Source organism: Onthophagus taurus, chromosome 8 (assembly GCF_036711975.1).
Source record: "Onthophagus taurus isolate NC chromosome 8, IU_Otau_3.0, whole genome shotgun sequence".
Lineage (NCBI taxonomy): Eukaryota > Metazoa > Arthropoda > Insecta > Coleoptera > Scarabaeidae > Onthophagus > Onthophagus taurus.
Window position 1 is genome coordinate 8,933,625 of NC_091973.1, and position 17,613 is coordinate 8,951,237.

The window sequence follows — 17,613 nt, forward strand, 5'->3', positions numbered from 1 at the left end:
ACCATCTGGCAGAATCCTCGGTGTTCTTCGACACGATTTTGCATTCCAATAAGAACAAGATTTGTAAAGGAATCATCAGCTATTATTGTGGAGGAAAATGAATATGTAGAAGATCAAATTGTACGGCTGATACCATCATCAGTAAATATTGCCGGAAAAAGTATATATGTAGAATGTACAATGTTAGATGGGAAACTTTTTGTGAAACTGTATGGATGGCTTTACATGCCAGGAAGTGTTCATAAAATATTATTACACGGTGCTGATATCATTGCACTCTTCTGCTTCCGATTAGTCTCCTAAGTGAAGAGGCTTTAGAAGCACGACACAAAGATTATCGAGAGCATAACACCTTTTTCACGCACTCTTTTTGTCATCGGATCCGGTTATATCAAGCATGAGAGACTTACCTAAAAGAAAAGTAGGTACATTACCAGAAGAAGTAAAGAACCTAATAGAAACCCCGCCAGCACCTGATAAACTACCTTCGCCAATAGATCTTGAATTCCAATCAGAAAGCCATACAGATTCGGAAAGTGACTCTTCCAATGAAGGTGATTTAGATTATTAGGTAATTATTATGAATTATATTCTAGAATTATATTTTTATATTACTTTTTTACATTTTTGAACCATTTTTTATACTTTACCACTTTATTTTGCAGTTCCCTTTCAATCCCTTTCAAAAACAACCCCCATATATTGATATATGATATATTTTTTACTATTTTTTCTGTATTCTCAAGATTAATATTAACACATTCACAAGTTTTCAGAATATTTGAGCAAAGTTGATTTCGTTCTGATTCCATCAGCGGCAAAGACAAAATCTGATGACTACTTCCAAGATATCAATCAGATGCAAGCTTGTGGTCAAATATTAGAGGCTCATCCTCATTGGCTTTACAACCCATTCTGGGTCTTGGCCTCGTCTAGAGTTCTCCTCCAACTGTCCCAGTTCTCTGCCTCTCAATTTGGAACTCCAATCCAGTTATCAGGAACTCCATCAGTCTGGTTTTCGTCTTGGTTACAGCTGTACTACAGCTCTTCTGAATTTTATGATATCTTGCGTGGATTGGATGAGGGAAATGTTACGGCTCTCATCCTAATTGACTTTTCTAAGGCGTTTGACACCCTCCATCATTCGACTTTACTTGCTGTGCTTCATTATGTTGGTTTCTTCCGTTGGCTATCGATTTTTTCAAAAACTATTTTTTACATCGTTCGCAAATTGTTAAATTTCAGGGTGTTTTGTCGAAGAGAGGTTATATTACTTCAGGTGTACCTCAAGGATTAATCTCTGTTCCAATCTAAAGCTTCGCAAAACCTACATGTATGCTGATGATACTCAAATATACCTCGGTTTTGATGGGAGAGACTTGGGCATGTCCGAACTTCGAATTAATTCTGATCTTGAATTATTGCTTCAGAACGCCAGGCGCCATTGTTTATCTATAAATGCATTAAAATCCTCTGTTATCGTCTTCGAAGGAGAGTTGCAGGCGAATAACGTGAGGCAGTCCTTAAATATACTTATTAACAACCAACGACTTCAATTTTCAGATGTAGTACGTAATTTAGGTGTTGCGCTGTACTCTGATTTGCGATTTAGAAGTCATGTCAGAAGTCTTCTTCAGCGGGCTTATTCCACCCTCAAGCTATTGTATTCCAACAAAAACCTTTTACATCAAGATCCGCTTTACCATTCTTGCATTGATGCTGCGGACAGAATTCGAATTCAACGGGTACAGAACTCTTGCCTTCGTTTTATATTTGGAATCAGAAGACGGGCTAGATATGTCACGACGGAGAATTTTACACTGTGCTTGTTTGTATCACAAAATACTTATTTACAAGACTCCTCCTTATTTATATAACAAAATTAGTTATCGTACTGATGTTCATAATGTAAATGTTAGACACAGGTATACGTTAACAATACCAAAGCACCGGCTTCAATTGTTTGAGCGAGCTTTTTCATACTGTGTGCCTAACATTTATAACAACATTCCTATTCCGATGAGGCTGAAGAATGAGCGCGGATTCAAGATTTTCTGAGTTGACTCTATGACAATTGACTTGGTGCTGGTTTGGGTACTGATTCATGATTATGATGTATTATATATATTTTTTTTATATTCAAGGGCCAATGAAAAACAATTTAGCATTCTTGCTTAAATGACTTGGTCCTTTTTAGCTCCAAATTTAGTTTAATTGATATTTTGTTTGATTATATTACTTTTTATTGTTTATATTTTGTAGTTTCTTTTTTGTAATTCTTTTTGCATGTAATGGGGTTAATAAATATACATTATTATTCTCCTTCTCGCGTTTCTCTCCAACCCTTCGGCCCATCTCTTTCTCAGTCTCCCCACTGCTCTTTCTCCCACTTGCTTTTGCTGGTTGATATGCCTAATCGGATCTGCTTCGTCACGCGTCATTACGTGGCAATTTTTATACAAATTAACTATTATATCATCCTCTCCAGTATCATTCCTCTTTCACTCCTCCATATATTTTACGGAGTATTTCTCCTTCAAACATGTTTAGTCTGTAAAATGAGTCCAAAATCGACATATCTAGAGATATGAGGATATTTGTTTGTGTAACCCATAGTAACATGTGTTTGTTAGAGACCGATTCTTTGTACTTCCTCTCCCATATTATTTTCATTGTTTATGAGCTATTCTTATTGTTAGATATTGACGTATTCGTCTCCTCCCATCTACTTCCGCCGTGTATATTGTTTGTTTGCTTCATTTATTGTGAAACCCATCTCCACAGCCTTCCGCTTTATACTCTTGAAGGTTTCCTTCGTCGCTGCAATGGTTCTGCCTATTATATCCATATCATCTGCGTATCTCAGAATTTTGACTAATCATTGCTTTTATTAGTTTGCTTCTATGTTATCACATGCAGCCCTGAAGACTTTGAGCAGGTGATATGTATCCATCTTGTATTCCCGTGCTTGGTAGTTCGTCATTCTTCCTCCCAGTATCGTCGTTAGCATTTAACGAAGTGCTACAGGATTACGTTGAGCAAGGCAATGACGCTGTAATTTCAGTAATCCAATTGACTCCCTTTTTTATGTAACGGGTAGATACTTCCAACAGAATGGAACATAGAGGTATTCAATCCTTTAATCAGTTCGGCCATTATCTCGTCTGAACGTGGACTGTTGTTATTTTTTGTTGCAGCCTCGACTTCCTCGAATGATGTTTTTTCTTCTTGTGGTACTCTTGGGAACGTCTCAGGGATGTTAGTAATTTCCTCCATGCCATCTTTACATAGTAATCCTCTATTAGTACCTCTATCCCATCTCTGGTCAATGTGGAGTTCTTATGAGCCATATTTTTCCTACGTATCTTTACGCCAGTGCTTCCTCTTTTAGTCTTGCTGTATAAAATTTCTTTTGTTGGCGAGTCTTGCCGTTTTTGACATTTGATATTCGGGCTCTTACTTTCGCCCTTATTAGGAAATGATCCGAATCATGGTTTGCATCTTTCAATGATCTTACATCCAATATGTCGGAGTTCAATCATACGTCTATGAGGCAGTTATCGATGGTTGAACGTCATATTTCTTATTATATTTCGGCAACATATGACTATGGTTAATAATGGTAATAAATGGTTAATTTTTTGGAATCCTATGACGATATACACTGTTGGAAATAATTCACGAGCACACCCTGTATAATCTGAACGCGTGAAGATAAATCCATAATATTTCCGGAGCATAAAGGTTTACTGTAGACGAGTTTATTCAGCGAGTTTCGAGTTTTTTTGTAATGGCATTGTTGACTGAGCTGTCCTTCCAAGCGGAACATTGCGTCGTTATGGAGCCCGAAGAGGGTGGGAGATGCCGGTCTTTTTTAGTGTGGTGTGAGGGAACAGTTTGTTGTCGTACTCTGTGCGCAATGCAAGGGCGATCGCGTTACTTAAGCAAGTTTGTGCGAGGAGGAATGGTTGTGGGTATGCACATTGCGGTCGTTATCGGCAGTGCAGCGGGCATGGCGAGAATTGTCTGAGCTAGGACATACCGCGGCCGGGACTGCCCCGCTTGACCACAGCACGGAAGGATCGCGCCCTTGTGCTCAGCACTTTAGCGTCGCGTACGTCCTCCTCAAGGCAACTTGGAGCTGTTTGGCCAGCGGGAAGGGAAGGCGCACTCACTACACGAACTGGTAGCGCATACGAGCACCGCCGCATACGTCACGAGTGGGTCGACGCTAGACATCGGTGGGTTGCCGAGTAGAGGGACATTTTGTTTGCCGACGAATCAAGATCCACTCGAGCAGTGCGTGCAAAAAAGCCCTATCCACCGCCAACCGAGCGTTATGGTATGAGGTGCGATTACATATGGCATTTTACATACTGTATATGGGATTTTGTGTAATTTGGACGGCCTATACGAAAAAATGTCGACGCATCTCTTTTTTTTCTGACTATACACGTCTACTGCGTGTACAGCAGACGATGACGGGTCAACGATACGTAGATCAGGTGCTACGGCCCGTTGTGCTTCCCTTTGTACGGCGGCACCCACGTCTGCTATACATGCACGATAAGGCCCAATCGCGCATGTTGTACAGACCTTTCTGGAAGAGCACCGTATACGAATGCTTCCATAGCCAGCTCGTTCTTCGGATCTGAATCCGATCGAACATGTTTGGGACATGATTGCTCGGAGACTTCAACGTTATTCGGCTTCCCTGGCTACCGTTGAGTAGCTATGGAGGCGAGTTGAGGTGGCATGGTTGGCCATCCCTCCCGCTACAATACAGCGACTTATCGACTCCATGCCACGTCGTGTAGCGATGGTACGCTCCGCTCACGGGAAATACTCTCGCTATTGATGTATGTCCTCCCAGCAGACTTGCGCCTATCTCCATGTGAGGGTAAGTTACACTACTTTAGTACTACTTCCCTACCAAATTTCATTGCGGTAGACACACGCGTTCAGATTATACTGGGTGTGCTCGTGAATTATTTCCAACAGTGTATTAGGAACTACAGATATAAAAATAGTGCGTAGAATAGCTGCGAAACACTAATGGATGGTGAAAGAAGGCCTCAGACATCAGACTAGGGATCATCAGACAAACATACAGGATAGATAACATTAATAATTATAATTAATTCGGTTATTAAACAGAAAGAAAAAGTGGAATAAGCACATCGATCATAATAGAAGAAAGAATTGTGAGAATAACAAGGTGGCTTGAGGCCGAGGCGCTGCAAATGTAATTTTACGATCCATGTCACCCATCAAACATAAGAGTGCTCTTGAGACTGAGGTCGCTTGAAACCGAGGTGCTGATCTTGTATACTTATTATATTTTTAGTGATAAAGAAATATATAAAATAGATGTTTATCGTTTTTGTGGAAGATTATTCTGAAAGGTTATTGAGTAAGATAGTGGTAAATATGCTGTTTAAATAAAATAAAATGTAGTTTGTTTTTTAAAAAAGATAATACAGGTGGAGTATTGTGAGAGAAAAACGAAACAGAGTTGTTTGAGTCCTAGGGGTACGCAAACCCAAACGACGATAACTACAGACAACGCAAATGAAATGGGAACGAGCGGTGAACGGTAGGCGAATGGTCGCCTCTTTAGAAGTTTCTGTGTGTGGGTCGGACGAACGGGTAGTCGTTAAAACATAACCGAGTCAGTGTAATCGGCCCAGTAATGCACACGTCAACCGTAGAGCATATTTAAACTAGTAATGACAAGGGTTACGCTGCTGTTTGCAATCTTGTATCCATCACAAGTTTAAATGGGACAACGAATGAGCGGACCGTCGGGGGAAAATAGATTGACCGGCTATTTTGAAAACGAATCGGCCCGGAACGGATGTTGCCAGGCTAGGATCGAGCTCCATAGCCGACAGTGGCATCGTTCCGAACGCGCGATAGACAAAAGCAAAGACGAGTTTGAATGGAATTGTTGATCGTTATAATAGGTAGAAGATGAAGAATTATTCGGAATCTTTGATAGCGGGACATTAAGTAAATTTCTCCCTGGACGGAATTCAGATTTGTCTCTAATTTGAATTCAACGCTGCCGTCGATCGAAATTAACTTTCTCCGTTTAAGATAAACGGGTAAAAGGAAAACGATCAAACGGGAGGACTTGAGAGAAGACTGGAAAGAAGACTCAAGAGGGAAACAGACTTACCGAAAACGATTTTGTTGGCGCGCGTCGCTTTCTTGAAGCGGATTTCTTCATTCATTAATATGTGCAGCGCGATGCCATTCTCGTCGAGCAACTGGTGTAGGATCGAATAGTCGAGCTGAAAGTAATTACAAAATAATAGTGCGCGTTGTTGGCGGTTACGGTGGATTTTCGCACCCTTATCGGCCGATCGAACCGTTTTCCGTGGGCCCCATTAAATACTTTAACCCAAATTAGTACTGTCCACTCCGACAAATGCCTGTTTCATTCGAGAAACAAACAATTTTAAACTCACAAACAAAAAAATTTCAAAATTCTACATGGAAAACGGATCGATACGCAGTAAATGCGACAAATATAAAGTTAGAGAGTCGCATAATTGTTTGCGCTTACTCAGTTTTGCACAGTCACGCTCTGAAAACTAATTTGTATGAAAATTTCCGACCTCCAAAGCGGCGCATAAATATTTTTCGCATCTACAAGACACAAATTAGAAAATAATGTCCCTTTGAAAGAAACGAATTATTTACTAATTGTTGTAAATCATTTTTAAAAATACTTGAAATTTTTTATACTTTTAAACGTACCCTTCTTGATTGACGGCAATCGGCGCATGGTAGTAAAATAAATGTCTTTGCAACTCCTGGTCGGAAAGCCATTTCGGCAGCGAGTTCTATAGCGTGGAATACATCCGAGTTTCCGGTTTGATCGTCTAAATAAAAAGCGAGATTTCATTTGAAGGTTGAAATGGGCTCGGGGACTTACCACCACTGGTTTTAATGTGATCAAGAAATGATGATATCAACTGGTGCTCGGCGAAGGCAGTGTTATTGATCAAGACGCTGTGAGCTCGTCCGTTGCCGTCAGGCGGATTCCCGTACTCCACGATCGCGTATCTAGAATAAGAGTATCGATGACAAGGGCATTTTAATCGGGACGTCAACTTCTTAGAAAACCCGTTCGATATGTCGATGTCCCAGTTTCACCCTCGTTTAAACTTGGACGTCTAAAATATTTACCGCTTCGCAGAAAAATTTGATTTATTATTAACCGTACTCGCGTTTGGCTTCATTAATCAACATTTAATTATTCTTAATGGAATTTGTTAGATTATATACATTTATCAATAATATGGTAACGCCATCTAGCGGGTGATTTAGTTAAGCTAACGATTTAGGAGCGATCAAGTAGTTAATACATAACGTAGTTGTTAGTTAAGCGATCACGGATTATTTCAACATGGTAGCTATACCGGTGTTCGATGGAGAAGATTACGGAAGCTGTTTCAAAAGAAAAACAGAGTTCCGATGGAGATGAATATTATCTACAGTGCGATCACAAATAAACAACTGGAAGTTGTGAACGAAATAGAAGTGGCATATGGTATTATAAAGAAATTTGATGAGTTATATTTAAAAGAATCGACACCGTTGCAGATAATTTGCAGAAATAAATTGGAAAAACTGAAAATGAAAGATTTTAAAGATATTCCAACATTTTTTATAAAGCTGTGCATGCAAAAGTAACGAAAAAAGAAAAATGAATTACATGTTGCGAACACCACCAAATTCATTGAATTATATTGGAGATTTGGTTGATGTTTTAAAAGAAGAGGATCAGACTGTAGAGTATTTAAAAAGTAAAATAAGCTATGGAATGAACAGTTTTTATACGCAGGTCCAAACTACGATGATATAGCAATTCATTGCTTATTAGACACTAGCTGTACTGGTTAAATTCAATTATGGACATATCTAGATGTTTATTAGAAGAAGCAAAAATAGATCTAAAATTTTGGCCAGATGCATATCATTTGGAAGAAAGCCTACTATTAAACATTATTATTTAGAACTAGAATTTTTGTTCGAAGACCAGAACAGCTAAGAAGGTCTAAATGGGATAAAAAGGTTGATTTTGGATTTTTACTGGGTTATACTGAAGTTGGGTATAGAGTTTTAGTAAATAACAGAATCATTGTAGCTAGACATGTTGATGTTGTGGAAGAGAATGTTAAATGCATAGGTTTAGATATAAACAGAACTGACAATGAATTTGAAAGTGATTATTCTAGTGATTCAGAAATACAAGATGAAAGTACAGAAATAGAATTCGTAAATAAAACAATTAAACAGGAAGCAAGAACGTCTCAAGAATTAAGAAGATCAAAGAGAGAAAGATAAATGCCGGCTAGATAAAATGGCAATGTTGAAAATCCAAATAATTTTGAGGAGGCGATAAATAGTAATCAGGCAGAACAGTGGAATAGTGGTTATTCACCAGTAGCTAAAATGCAAACTTTAAAAATATTGTTATCATATTGCTGCCAGGAGAAACTAATTATAGAACAAATGGATGTAGAATCCACAAATTGCGACCAAAAGTCAAATGCCTTTTTTACAAAGAAACAGAATCAGGAAGTGTGAAACCAGGCTATCGTAAAAACGAGGTGGAATGCAGCAGCAACAGTACAACCGAGGAAATTTCAGCCAACGAAGAGGTAATAATAGAGGCAAGCAGCGTGGTCCAGACGAACAACATAGTTGAAGAGGTAACTATTATCACGGCGGTTATGGAACGAACAGTTTTTATACGCAGGTCCAAACTATGATGATATACAAAAACGAAAGATCAGATTTAGGTGATGAAATAGCAATTCATTGGTTATTAAACACTGGCTGTACTTATCATGTAATAAATAATGATGAATATTTTCATGATAGTGTAACAATTATGGACACATCTAGATGTTTATTAGAAGAAGCAAAAATAGATCTAAAATTTTGGCCAGATGCATATCTTAAATGTAAAACATTAGCAAATAGTGTAGAAAAGAAAACGCCTTACGAAATAATGTTTGGAAGAAAGCCTACTATTAAACATTATTATTTAGAAGTAGAATTTTTGTTCGAAGACCAGAACAGTTAAGAAGGTCTAAATGAAATAAAAGGTTGATTTTGGATTTTTCCTGGATTATACTGAAGTTGGATATAGAGTTTTAGTAAATAATAGAATCGTTGTAGCTAGACAAGTTGATGTTGTGGAAGAGAATGTTAAATGCATAGGTTTAGATACAAACAGAACTTACAATGAATTCGAAAGCGATTATTCTAGTGATTGAGAAATACAAGATGAAAGCACAAAAATAGAATTCGAAAATAAAACAATTAAACAGGACCAAAGAATGCCTCAAGAATTGAGAAGATCAAAGAGAGAAAGGAAAATGCCGGCTAGATAAAATGGCAATGTTGAAAATCTAAATAATTTTGAGGAGGCGATAAATAGTAATAAGGCAGAACAGTGGAATAGTGGTTATTCACCAGTAGCTAAAATGCAAACTTTAAAAATATTGTTATCATATTGCTGCCAGGAGAAACTAATTATAGAATAAATGGATGTAGAATCCACAAATTGTGACCAAAAGTCAAATGCCTTTTTTACAAAGAAACAGAATCAGGAAGTGTGAAACCAGGCCATCGTGGAAACGAGGTGGAATGCAGCAGCAACAGTACAACCGAGGAAATTTCAGCCAACGAAGAGGTAATAATAGAGGCAAACAGCGTGGTCGAGGCGAACAACATACTTGAAGAGGTAACTATTATCACGGCGGTTATGGAACGAACAGTTTTTATACGCAGGTCCAAACTATGATGATATACAAAGACGAAAGATCAGATTTAGGTGATGAAACAGCAATTCATTGGTTATTAGACACCGACTGTACTGATCATGTAATAAATAATGATCAATATTTTCATGATAGTGTAACAATTATGGACACATCTTCATGTTTATTAGAAGAAGCAAAAATAGATCTAAAATTTTGGCCAGATGCATATCTTAAAAATAAAACATTAGCAAATAGTGTAGAAAAGAAAACGCCTTACGAAATAATGTTTGGAAAAAAGCCTACTATTAAACATTATTATTTAGAAGTAGAATTTTTGTTCGAAGACCAGAACAGTTAAGAAGGTCTAAATGGGATAAAAAGGTTGATTTTGGAGTTTTACTGGGTTATTTTGAAGTGGGGTATAGAGGTTTAGTAAATAACAGAATCGTTGTAGCTAGACATGTTGATGTTGTGGAAAAGAATGTTAAATGCATAGGTTTAGATACAAACAGAACTGACAATGAATTTGAAAGTGATTATTCTAGTGATTCAGAAATACAAGATGAAAGCACAAAAATAGAATTCGAAAATAAAACAATTAAACAGGAAGCAAGAGCGTCTCAAGAATTGAGAAGATCAAAGAGAGAAAGATAAATGCCGGCTAGATAAAATGGCAATGTTGAAAATCCAAATAATTTTGAAGAGGCGATAAATAGTAATCCGGCAGAACAGTGAAATAGTGGTTATTCACCAGTAGCTAAAATGCAAACTTTAAAAATATTGTTATAATATTGCTGCCAGGAGAAACTAATTATAGAACAAATGGATGTAGAATCCACAAATTGTGACCAAAAGTCAAATGCCTTTTTTGCAAAGAAACAGAATCAGGAAGTGTGAAACCAGGCCATCGTGGAAACGAGGTGGAATGCAGCAGCAACAGTACAACCGAGGAAATTTCAGCCAACGAAGAGGTAATAATAGAGGCAAACAGCGTGGTCGAGGCGAACAACATACTTGAAGAGGTAACTATTATCACGGCGGTTATGGAACTAACAGTTTTTACACGCAGGTCCAAACTATGATGACATACAAAGACGAAAAGTCAGATTTAGATGATGAAATAGCAATTCATTGGATATTAGACACTGGCTGTACTGATCATGTAATAAATAATGATCAATATTTTCATGATAGTGTAACATGTAAAAGAACCTGTAAATGTAAAATTGGTGATGGTAAATTTTTGAAAGCCACTAAAGTAGATCATGTAAATAGTTATTTTCAAATTTATGATAAAATATAATAGATCAATTATGGACATATCTAGATGTTTATTAGAAGAAGCAAAAATAGATCTAAAATTTGAACAGTGAAAAGTAGCTATGAATAAGGAAATGGAATGTTTCAAGAAAAATAAAACTTGGAAATTGGTCAAAAAGCCAGAAAATAAAAAAAGTTTAGATGTTAAATGGGTTTATACAAAAATGTCAAATAACATTTATAAAGCCAGATTTGTTGTAAAAGGCTTTGAACAATTTGAAATTGTGGATGATATTTATTCACCAGTAGCTAAAATGCAAACTTTAAAAATATTGTTATCATATTGCTGCCAGGAGAAACTAATTATAGAACAAATGGATGTAGAGACTGCTTTCTTCAATGGTAAAATTTTTTCAGAAATATATGTAAATCAAGCTAAAGGATTTGAGGATGGGACAGACAGAGTTTGTAAACTAGAAAAAGCATTATATGGTTTGAGAGAAAGTCCTCGTGCATGGTACGATTGTTTTGATGGATTTTTAAGGAAGATGAAATTTGTAAGGAATAAACACTAATAAACTATTTGTGGACACTGTTATGTTTACTGGTGATTTGAATATTAATTTATTAATGCCGGGGAACGTGTCAACCATGGCTTTAACAGATGTTTGTGATTCTTTCGGTTTGGTACAGCTTATAAATGACCCCACAAAGGTTACGGGCCAGACTTCTAGATTAATTGACGTTTTTTACATTTCGAAATCCCATATGGTCAACGCAAGTTGTGTGTATACCACTTATGGTATCTCAGACCACAGTATAATTTATTATAACATTAAGGGCGCAACAAATATGAAATCAAGCTTTCAAAATATAGCCAGGTCATATACTGGTCCTCCGTCACCTTGGATAAGACAGAATATAAAATTTATGCAAAGCTTAAGAGATAAAGCCTTTATAAATTATCAGTCAAATAAAACATCTGCTAAATGGGATTATTACAAGTCATTGCGTAATTTGATTAATAAATCAATAATTCTAGAACGTAAGGCATACTTTGAATTTCAATTGGGAATTACAAATCACAGCTGGAAGGCACTGAGAAATGCTGGAATGTTTAAAAGAAGTATTATTTCAATACCTAAACACCTTGGTTCTTCAAACGCTATTAACAACTTTTTTGTCAATGCAATACCCAGAAGTTATAGTCCGGATTTTGATTTACTAAACTTTTATAATAGCAATAAACTAAATGATTTAACCTTCGGTTTTCACACTGCATCAAAAGCAAAGCTTTCGGATATGACTATCTCAATATTAAATGTATTGATTTGTGTTGTCCACATATTACGCCTTACCTTTGTAATCTCATTAATACTTGTATTCTTAGTGGTGTATTCCCTACCATCTGGAAAAAAGCTTTGATAAAGCCCTTGCCCAAATCGAACGCACCAACTGCTTTAAGTGATCTGAGGCCAATAAGTGTGCTGCCGGTGTTGTCAAAGGTTATGGAACGAATTTTATTTGAACAAATAAATAGTTATGTGAAAGATAATAAGTTCTAGTTCTACTACAGCACTAATTCACATTATCGATGATATCCTGAGGGGGAATGATAGAGGTAGGATGACGGTACTCTGTTTGTTGGATTATTCCAACGCACTTAACACAGTTGATCATGAAACTACTCACAGCAATACTAAGTTATGTTGGTTTTTGAATATAATGCAAAAAAGTTATTAAATGATTTTCTAACATTAAACTAAAATTAGAACTAAAACTAGAACTAACACCAGAAACTTTCGGGTTTTGCCGTGCGTCTTTTAATAAAAGGTATATATATGTTGGTAGTTTCGATGTGGAATCCCTTTTTACTAGGGTACCAGTTAAGGATGCTGTAAAGGGTCTTCGCCGAAAACTCATTCCGGAGGGTTTACCAGAATACGTGCTAGATCTGGTGGAGTATGCTGGAAAGGAGAATTTTACGAGCAGTTCGAAGGGGCAGCCATGGGATCTCCACTATCGCCAGTTATAGCTAATTTCTACATGGAATTATTCGAAGAGGACGCTTTGAAGAAGAGCCAGTGGAAACCAAAACTATGGCTCCGATATGTGGATGACACGTTTGTGATATGGCTACATGGTCAAAAACGCCTCCAAGAGTTCTTGGATCACTTGAACTCTCAACATCCTATGATTAAGTTCACCATGGAAACAGAAACTGCCAAAAACTACATTTCCTAGATGTGTTGGTCACCAGGACGACAAATAGAGATATAGAACTTGGTGTATACCGAAAGAAGACCCATACCAACAGGTATTTACAGGCATGTTCACATCATCATCCCCAACAGAAGAGGTCCGTGATCCGTACATTATTTCAGCGAGCAGCGAGACTATGTGAAGGAGAGAACTTGAAGAAGGAGCAACACTTTCTACGAGGCGTGCTGCAGAAGAATACACTTCGAGGGACATCAACCAGGCCATCAAGCAGCGAAAGCAGAAAGAGGACACGGTAAGTACAAAACCACTTGGATTTATCTGTCTTCCCTATGTTTCAGGTGTAACGGAACGAATTGCTAGGCACCTCAAGAAGAACGACATCGTAGTGCGGTACGGCACGGTCAGCAAAATTCGGAACACACTCCCGATAGCCAAGGACAAACTAACTCCATTAAAAAGAGCGGGAGTCTATCGACTATCGTGTAGTTGTGGGAAGGTTTATGTTGGCCAAACTGGACGCAACGTCGAGTGCGTCATCAAGGAGCATGAGAGGGATGTAAGGCTGAAGAAGATCCAGCAGTCGGCGGTTGCGGAACATTGCCACGCAGAGGGGCACCGAATAGACTTCGAACAAACAAAGGTGCTAGCTAGGGACAACAGATACTGCCAAAGACTGACAAGAGAAGCTATAGAGATCCACCGACATAAAAATAACGTCAACAGAGAGGATGGCTGGGAGCAATTAGTTAATAATTAGTTTGTAATTAGCGTTAACTGATTATTAATTAGTTTTTCCAACTTATATATAGTTACCGATTTTTGATGTCGTCACTTCGAACCAGTTTCTGAAGAACGTTGCAACATGGCATTCGAAACGTCAAACCTTTTATTAAAAGACGAACGGCAAAACCAGAAAGTTTCTAGTTTTAGTTCTAATTTTAGTTTAACTCACACCGGCCGTGAAAGCCTTCGTACTTAGATTTTCTAACAGGTAGTATCGGTGGGGGTTGATTGCTCTGATTCTCTGGAAGTGAGATTTAATTTTGTATGTATTATACACATCAAACTTTATCAAATCCATTTCACATTGTAAGGCGCACTTTTACGCAGACGACATTCAGTTGTACTATTCCTTCCCTCCGTCTGAGGTAGTTAAAGCGGGTATAAATAGTGATTGGGCTTCATATAAATCAGAGTAAGTCTCTTGCTATTATTTTCGACCCGAAGAGCCTCAGACAGCAAGTTGCAGACAGTCTCCATCTATTTGTGAACAATGAACAGCTGCAATTCCATAAAACAGTAAGGAATTTGGGTGTCTTATTTGATGAGAATTTGACTTTTAATGATCGCATCAACAAATGCATACAAAAAGCGTATGGGAGTTTGAAGGTTATCTACTCGAACAGACATTATTTGAACCGTAACACAAGGAAATGTCTGTGTGAAAGTCTGGTTCTGTCACTTTTTAACTATGCAGATGTTCTGTATTCTCCTTTTTTGTCCTATGTCTTAAAAGCAAAAATTCAAAAAACTGTTTGGTCTTCACCGAAGTGATCATGTAAGTGATAAGTTGCCGGAATTAAAATGGTTAAACATGCAGGGAAGAAGGGTGCTGCACTCTGTATGTCTCTACCACCGGATCTTCCATCTTTATAAGCCATCAGTGTGTACATCGCGGATGAATATTAGATTTTTCTTACTGCTTTTTTCAAAAATTCATTTTCGTATCAGATCGCTAAGACAATGAATGACTTTAGTCTTGAGTGGACAGTGTGCATCATCAATAACTTTTAAAAGACAACAAATTATTTGCATGGCAGTGATCTTCACGTTTGTAAAAATGGCTTTGCATCTGCATTATGTTTTTTCTTTTTGTTGTATGTTACAGTTAATGCGCATTCTATTAATGTTTAAATTCTCTATGGTATGATTTTTTTGTACGCTATGCGAACAATAAAGCAATTTATTATTATTATATCTGATAATATTATGTATAGAAATCTAATAGGGGCAGTTCTGTATATAAGTTCGGCTACTAGACCAGATGTAAGCTATAGCGTTAATTGCTTAAGTAGATTTCAAAATTGTTATAATGAAACTCATTTTAAATATGCCTTGAGAGTTTTGAAGTATTTATATTTGACAAAAACATAAAGTTAACTTATAATAAGAATTATATTTGTGAAATCCTTGATTGCTATGTAGACGCAGATTGGGCAGCAGACAATTCAAATCTACGTCAGGCTATGTAATGAGATTGTTTGGAAATGTTGTACATTGAAATTCTAGAAAACAAGGTAGTGTAACTAAGTCTTCAACTTTGCCGAATATGTAACCTTATCAGAGGCGGTAACCGAAATAAAATAAATAAAAGATATACTCGCATTTTTTAAGATTGACTTTAAGGCACCTATTAAGATATACGAAGATAATTGGGGAACTTGGAGTATTGCTAAATATGAAGGAATCATAAATATAATTAAAGTAAATTCCAATAGAAACCTGGCGGATATTTTACAAAATCAATGAGCAAAGATAAATTTGTGAAACTAAGAGAAATGTTGAGTTTAGTAGTATAAGATTTATTGTTTAGTATTTTAAGTTATGTTTATTCTATAGTGAATGTTTTATAAATGTAAGGAGGCGTGTTAGATTATATACAGTGTGTTAATTAATTATCGTTCCCGACGTCATCATTGCAAGTATGCAACTAATATCACAGTATTGGTATTGCAATACGCAAATCGGATATTACAACACAAGTACTGTGATATTGGTTGCATACTTGCAATGATGACGTCGGGTACGATAATTAATTAACACACTACATTTATTAATAATATGATAACGCGATCTAGCGGGTGGTTTAGTTAAGGTAATGATTTAAGAGTTAATTACGCTTTTGTACTGCTTTTTGTAATTAATAAAATACGACAAATTTATAAAGCGATCACGCATTATTTCAACAGAATTAAAAATGGTTTAAAAGTTAAACATAAACGCACGCATATGTTCCGTAATGCCGGAATAAGGTAAATTGTAATTTCCATTACAATATGAACGGGTTAATGTTGGGACGATGTATCAGTCTACATTTCAAATGCAATCAACCACGTATAGATTGAGTGAACTAATTTACACATTAATAGAATATCAAACGGTATCCAAACTGATTTGTAAATTCAAACTCAGCCGGTTGAAAATCTTGTCGGTATTTTTACGGTTGGAAGTAGACGCGAGAGCGCGGTTTACACGAAAATGACGTCGTATGCATATTTTACGACAGCCATTATTATTTTAATGAACAATTTCGAAGAGAGGTTCTCTTCGCGTTATCGGGTGCAGGGTCAGTGTTCCGCACAATACCGACATCGATTACCTGTTCCTGGTGATATTTAACCGCAAAAGCTCCTTTTCTAAATGTTCAACGATCGCCTCCACCTTCTTCTTCAAAGCTTTCAAGTCTGAGTTGCAGTTTTTACCCTCGACAATAAAAACTACGTCCGTCGTACGTGGAATTTCGTGGTCCTTCATTGTAATGAATTTGCCCTCTGGAATCGTTGTACCATTTTCCAATTTACATCTACGTTTATAAATATATGATTAAGTTATATATAAGTTAAAATATTTTGAAATTCGTGTTAAATTATAAATCTAATCTTGAATTATTTATGGATAATAACTATTTATTAATTTTGTATATTTTGTAGATTTTAATAAATACCCTACAAATTAAAATCAATTATTGGCTCGCGTAGCTATTAATAACATTTCGTGTAATAAAGTTACGCAACCGGAAATCAAAAACGCATTAGTGCCTCGGAAGTTGTTGAAATTCCGATGGGTGGGTTTTCCACATCACTGGAAAACGTCATTAAGCTTTCTAAAATCGATGGCAACTTACTTAACACAATTGTCCGGGATGCGCAAGGGGGTACTCTCATCGGCGCAAAGGCTGATGTAAGCGATGGCAACGCTACAAACTTCCTCCTCGTCGGAACTCTCCAGGCAAATATCTAGGAAGGATTTTGGGGAGACCCTCGGGAAGCACGTAATAAAGGGGGACACTTTCCCGGCAAAGAAGGATTCGCAAAGAATTCTAACACTTTCCGTTGTATTTTTCGCGACCGGTCGTCGATCCGTTGTGGAACAACTTCGGTCCAAGGACCAGCTATTTGCGAACTGTGCTACTTCCACGTACCCGAGTCGTTGTTTTTCCGGTGTTAGAAAATCGTCCGACGGCTCATTATTCATGGTCCCCCAAAGACCTCCAGTCTTCCCAAAGTACCAACCTAAAGGGCATTTATTGTCAATTAGACAGAGCGCGGCGCCCCCAGGGACATCC

The 17,613-nt window shown here is 37.2% G+C and overlaps 1 protein-coding gene across 1 annotated transcript in view; it reads right to left on the reverse strand.

Moving 5' to 3' along the window:
• LOC111413892 (Apolipoprotein lipid transfer particle) overlaps positions 1 to 17,613 on the reverse strand; it is a 108,812-nt gene that overhangs the window by 11,820 nt on the left and 79,379 nt on the right. Inside the window, exons 41-45 of the mRNA XM_023045024.2 lie at positions 17,173 to 17,560; positions 16,648 to 16,851; positions 6,944 to 7,074; positions 6,766 to 6,890; positions 6,182 to 6,296 (exon numbers count right to left, since the gene is read on the reverse strand). Of these exons, the coding sequence (XP_022900792.2) occupies positions 6,182 to 6,296; positions 6,766 to 6,890; positions 6,944 to 7,074; positions 16,648 to 16,851; positions 17,173 to 17,560 (963 nt within the window). The remainder of the gene's footprint in view (positions 1 to 6,181; positions 6,297 to 6,765; positions 6,891 to 6,943; positions 7,075 to 16,647; positions 16,852 to 17,172; positions 17,561 to 17,613) is intronic.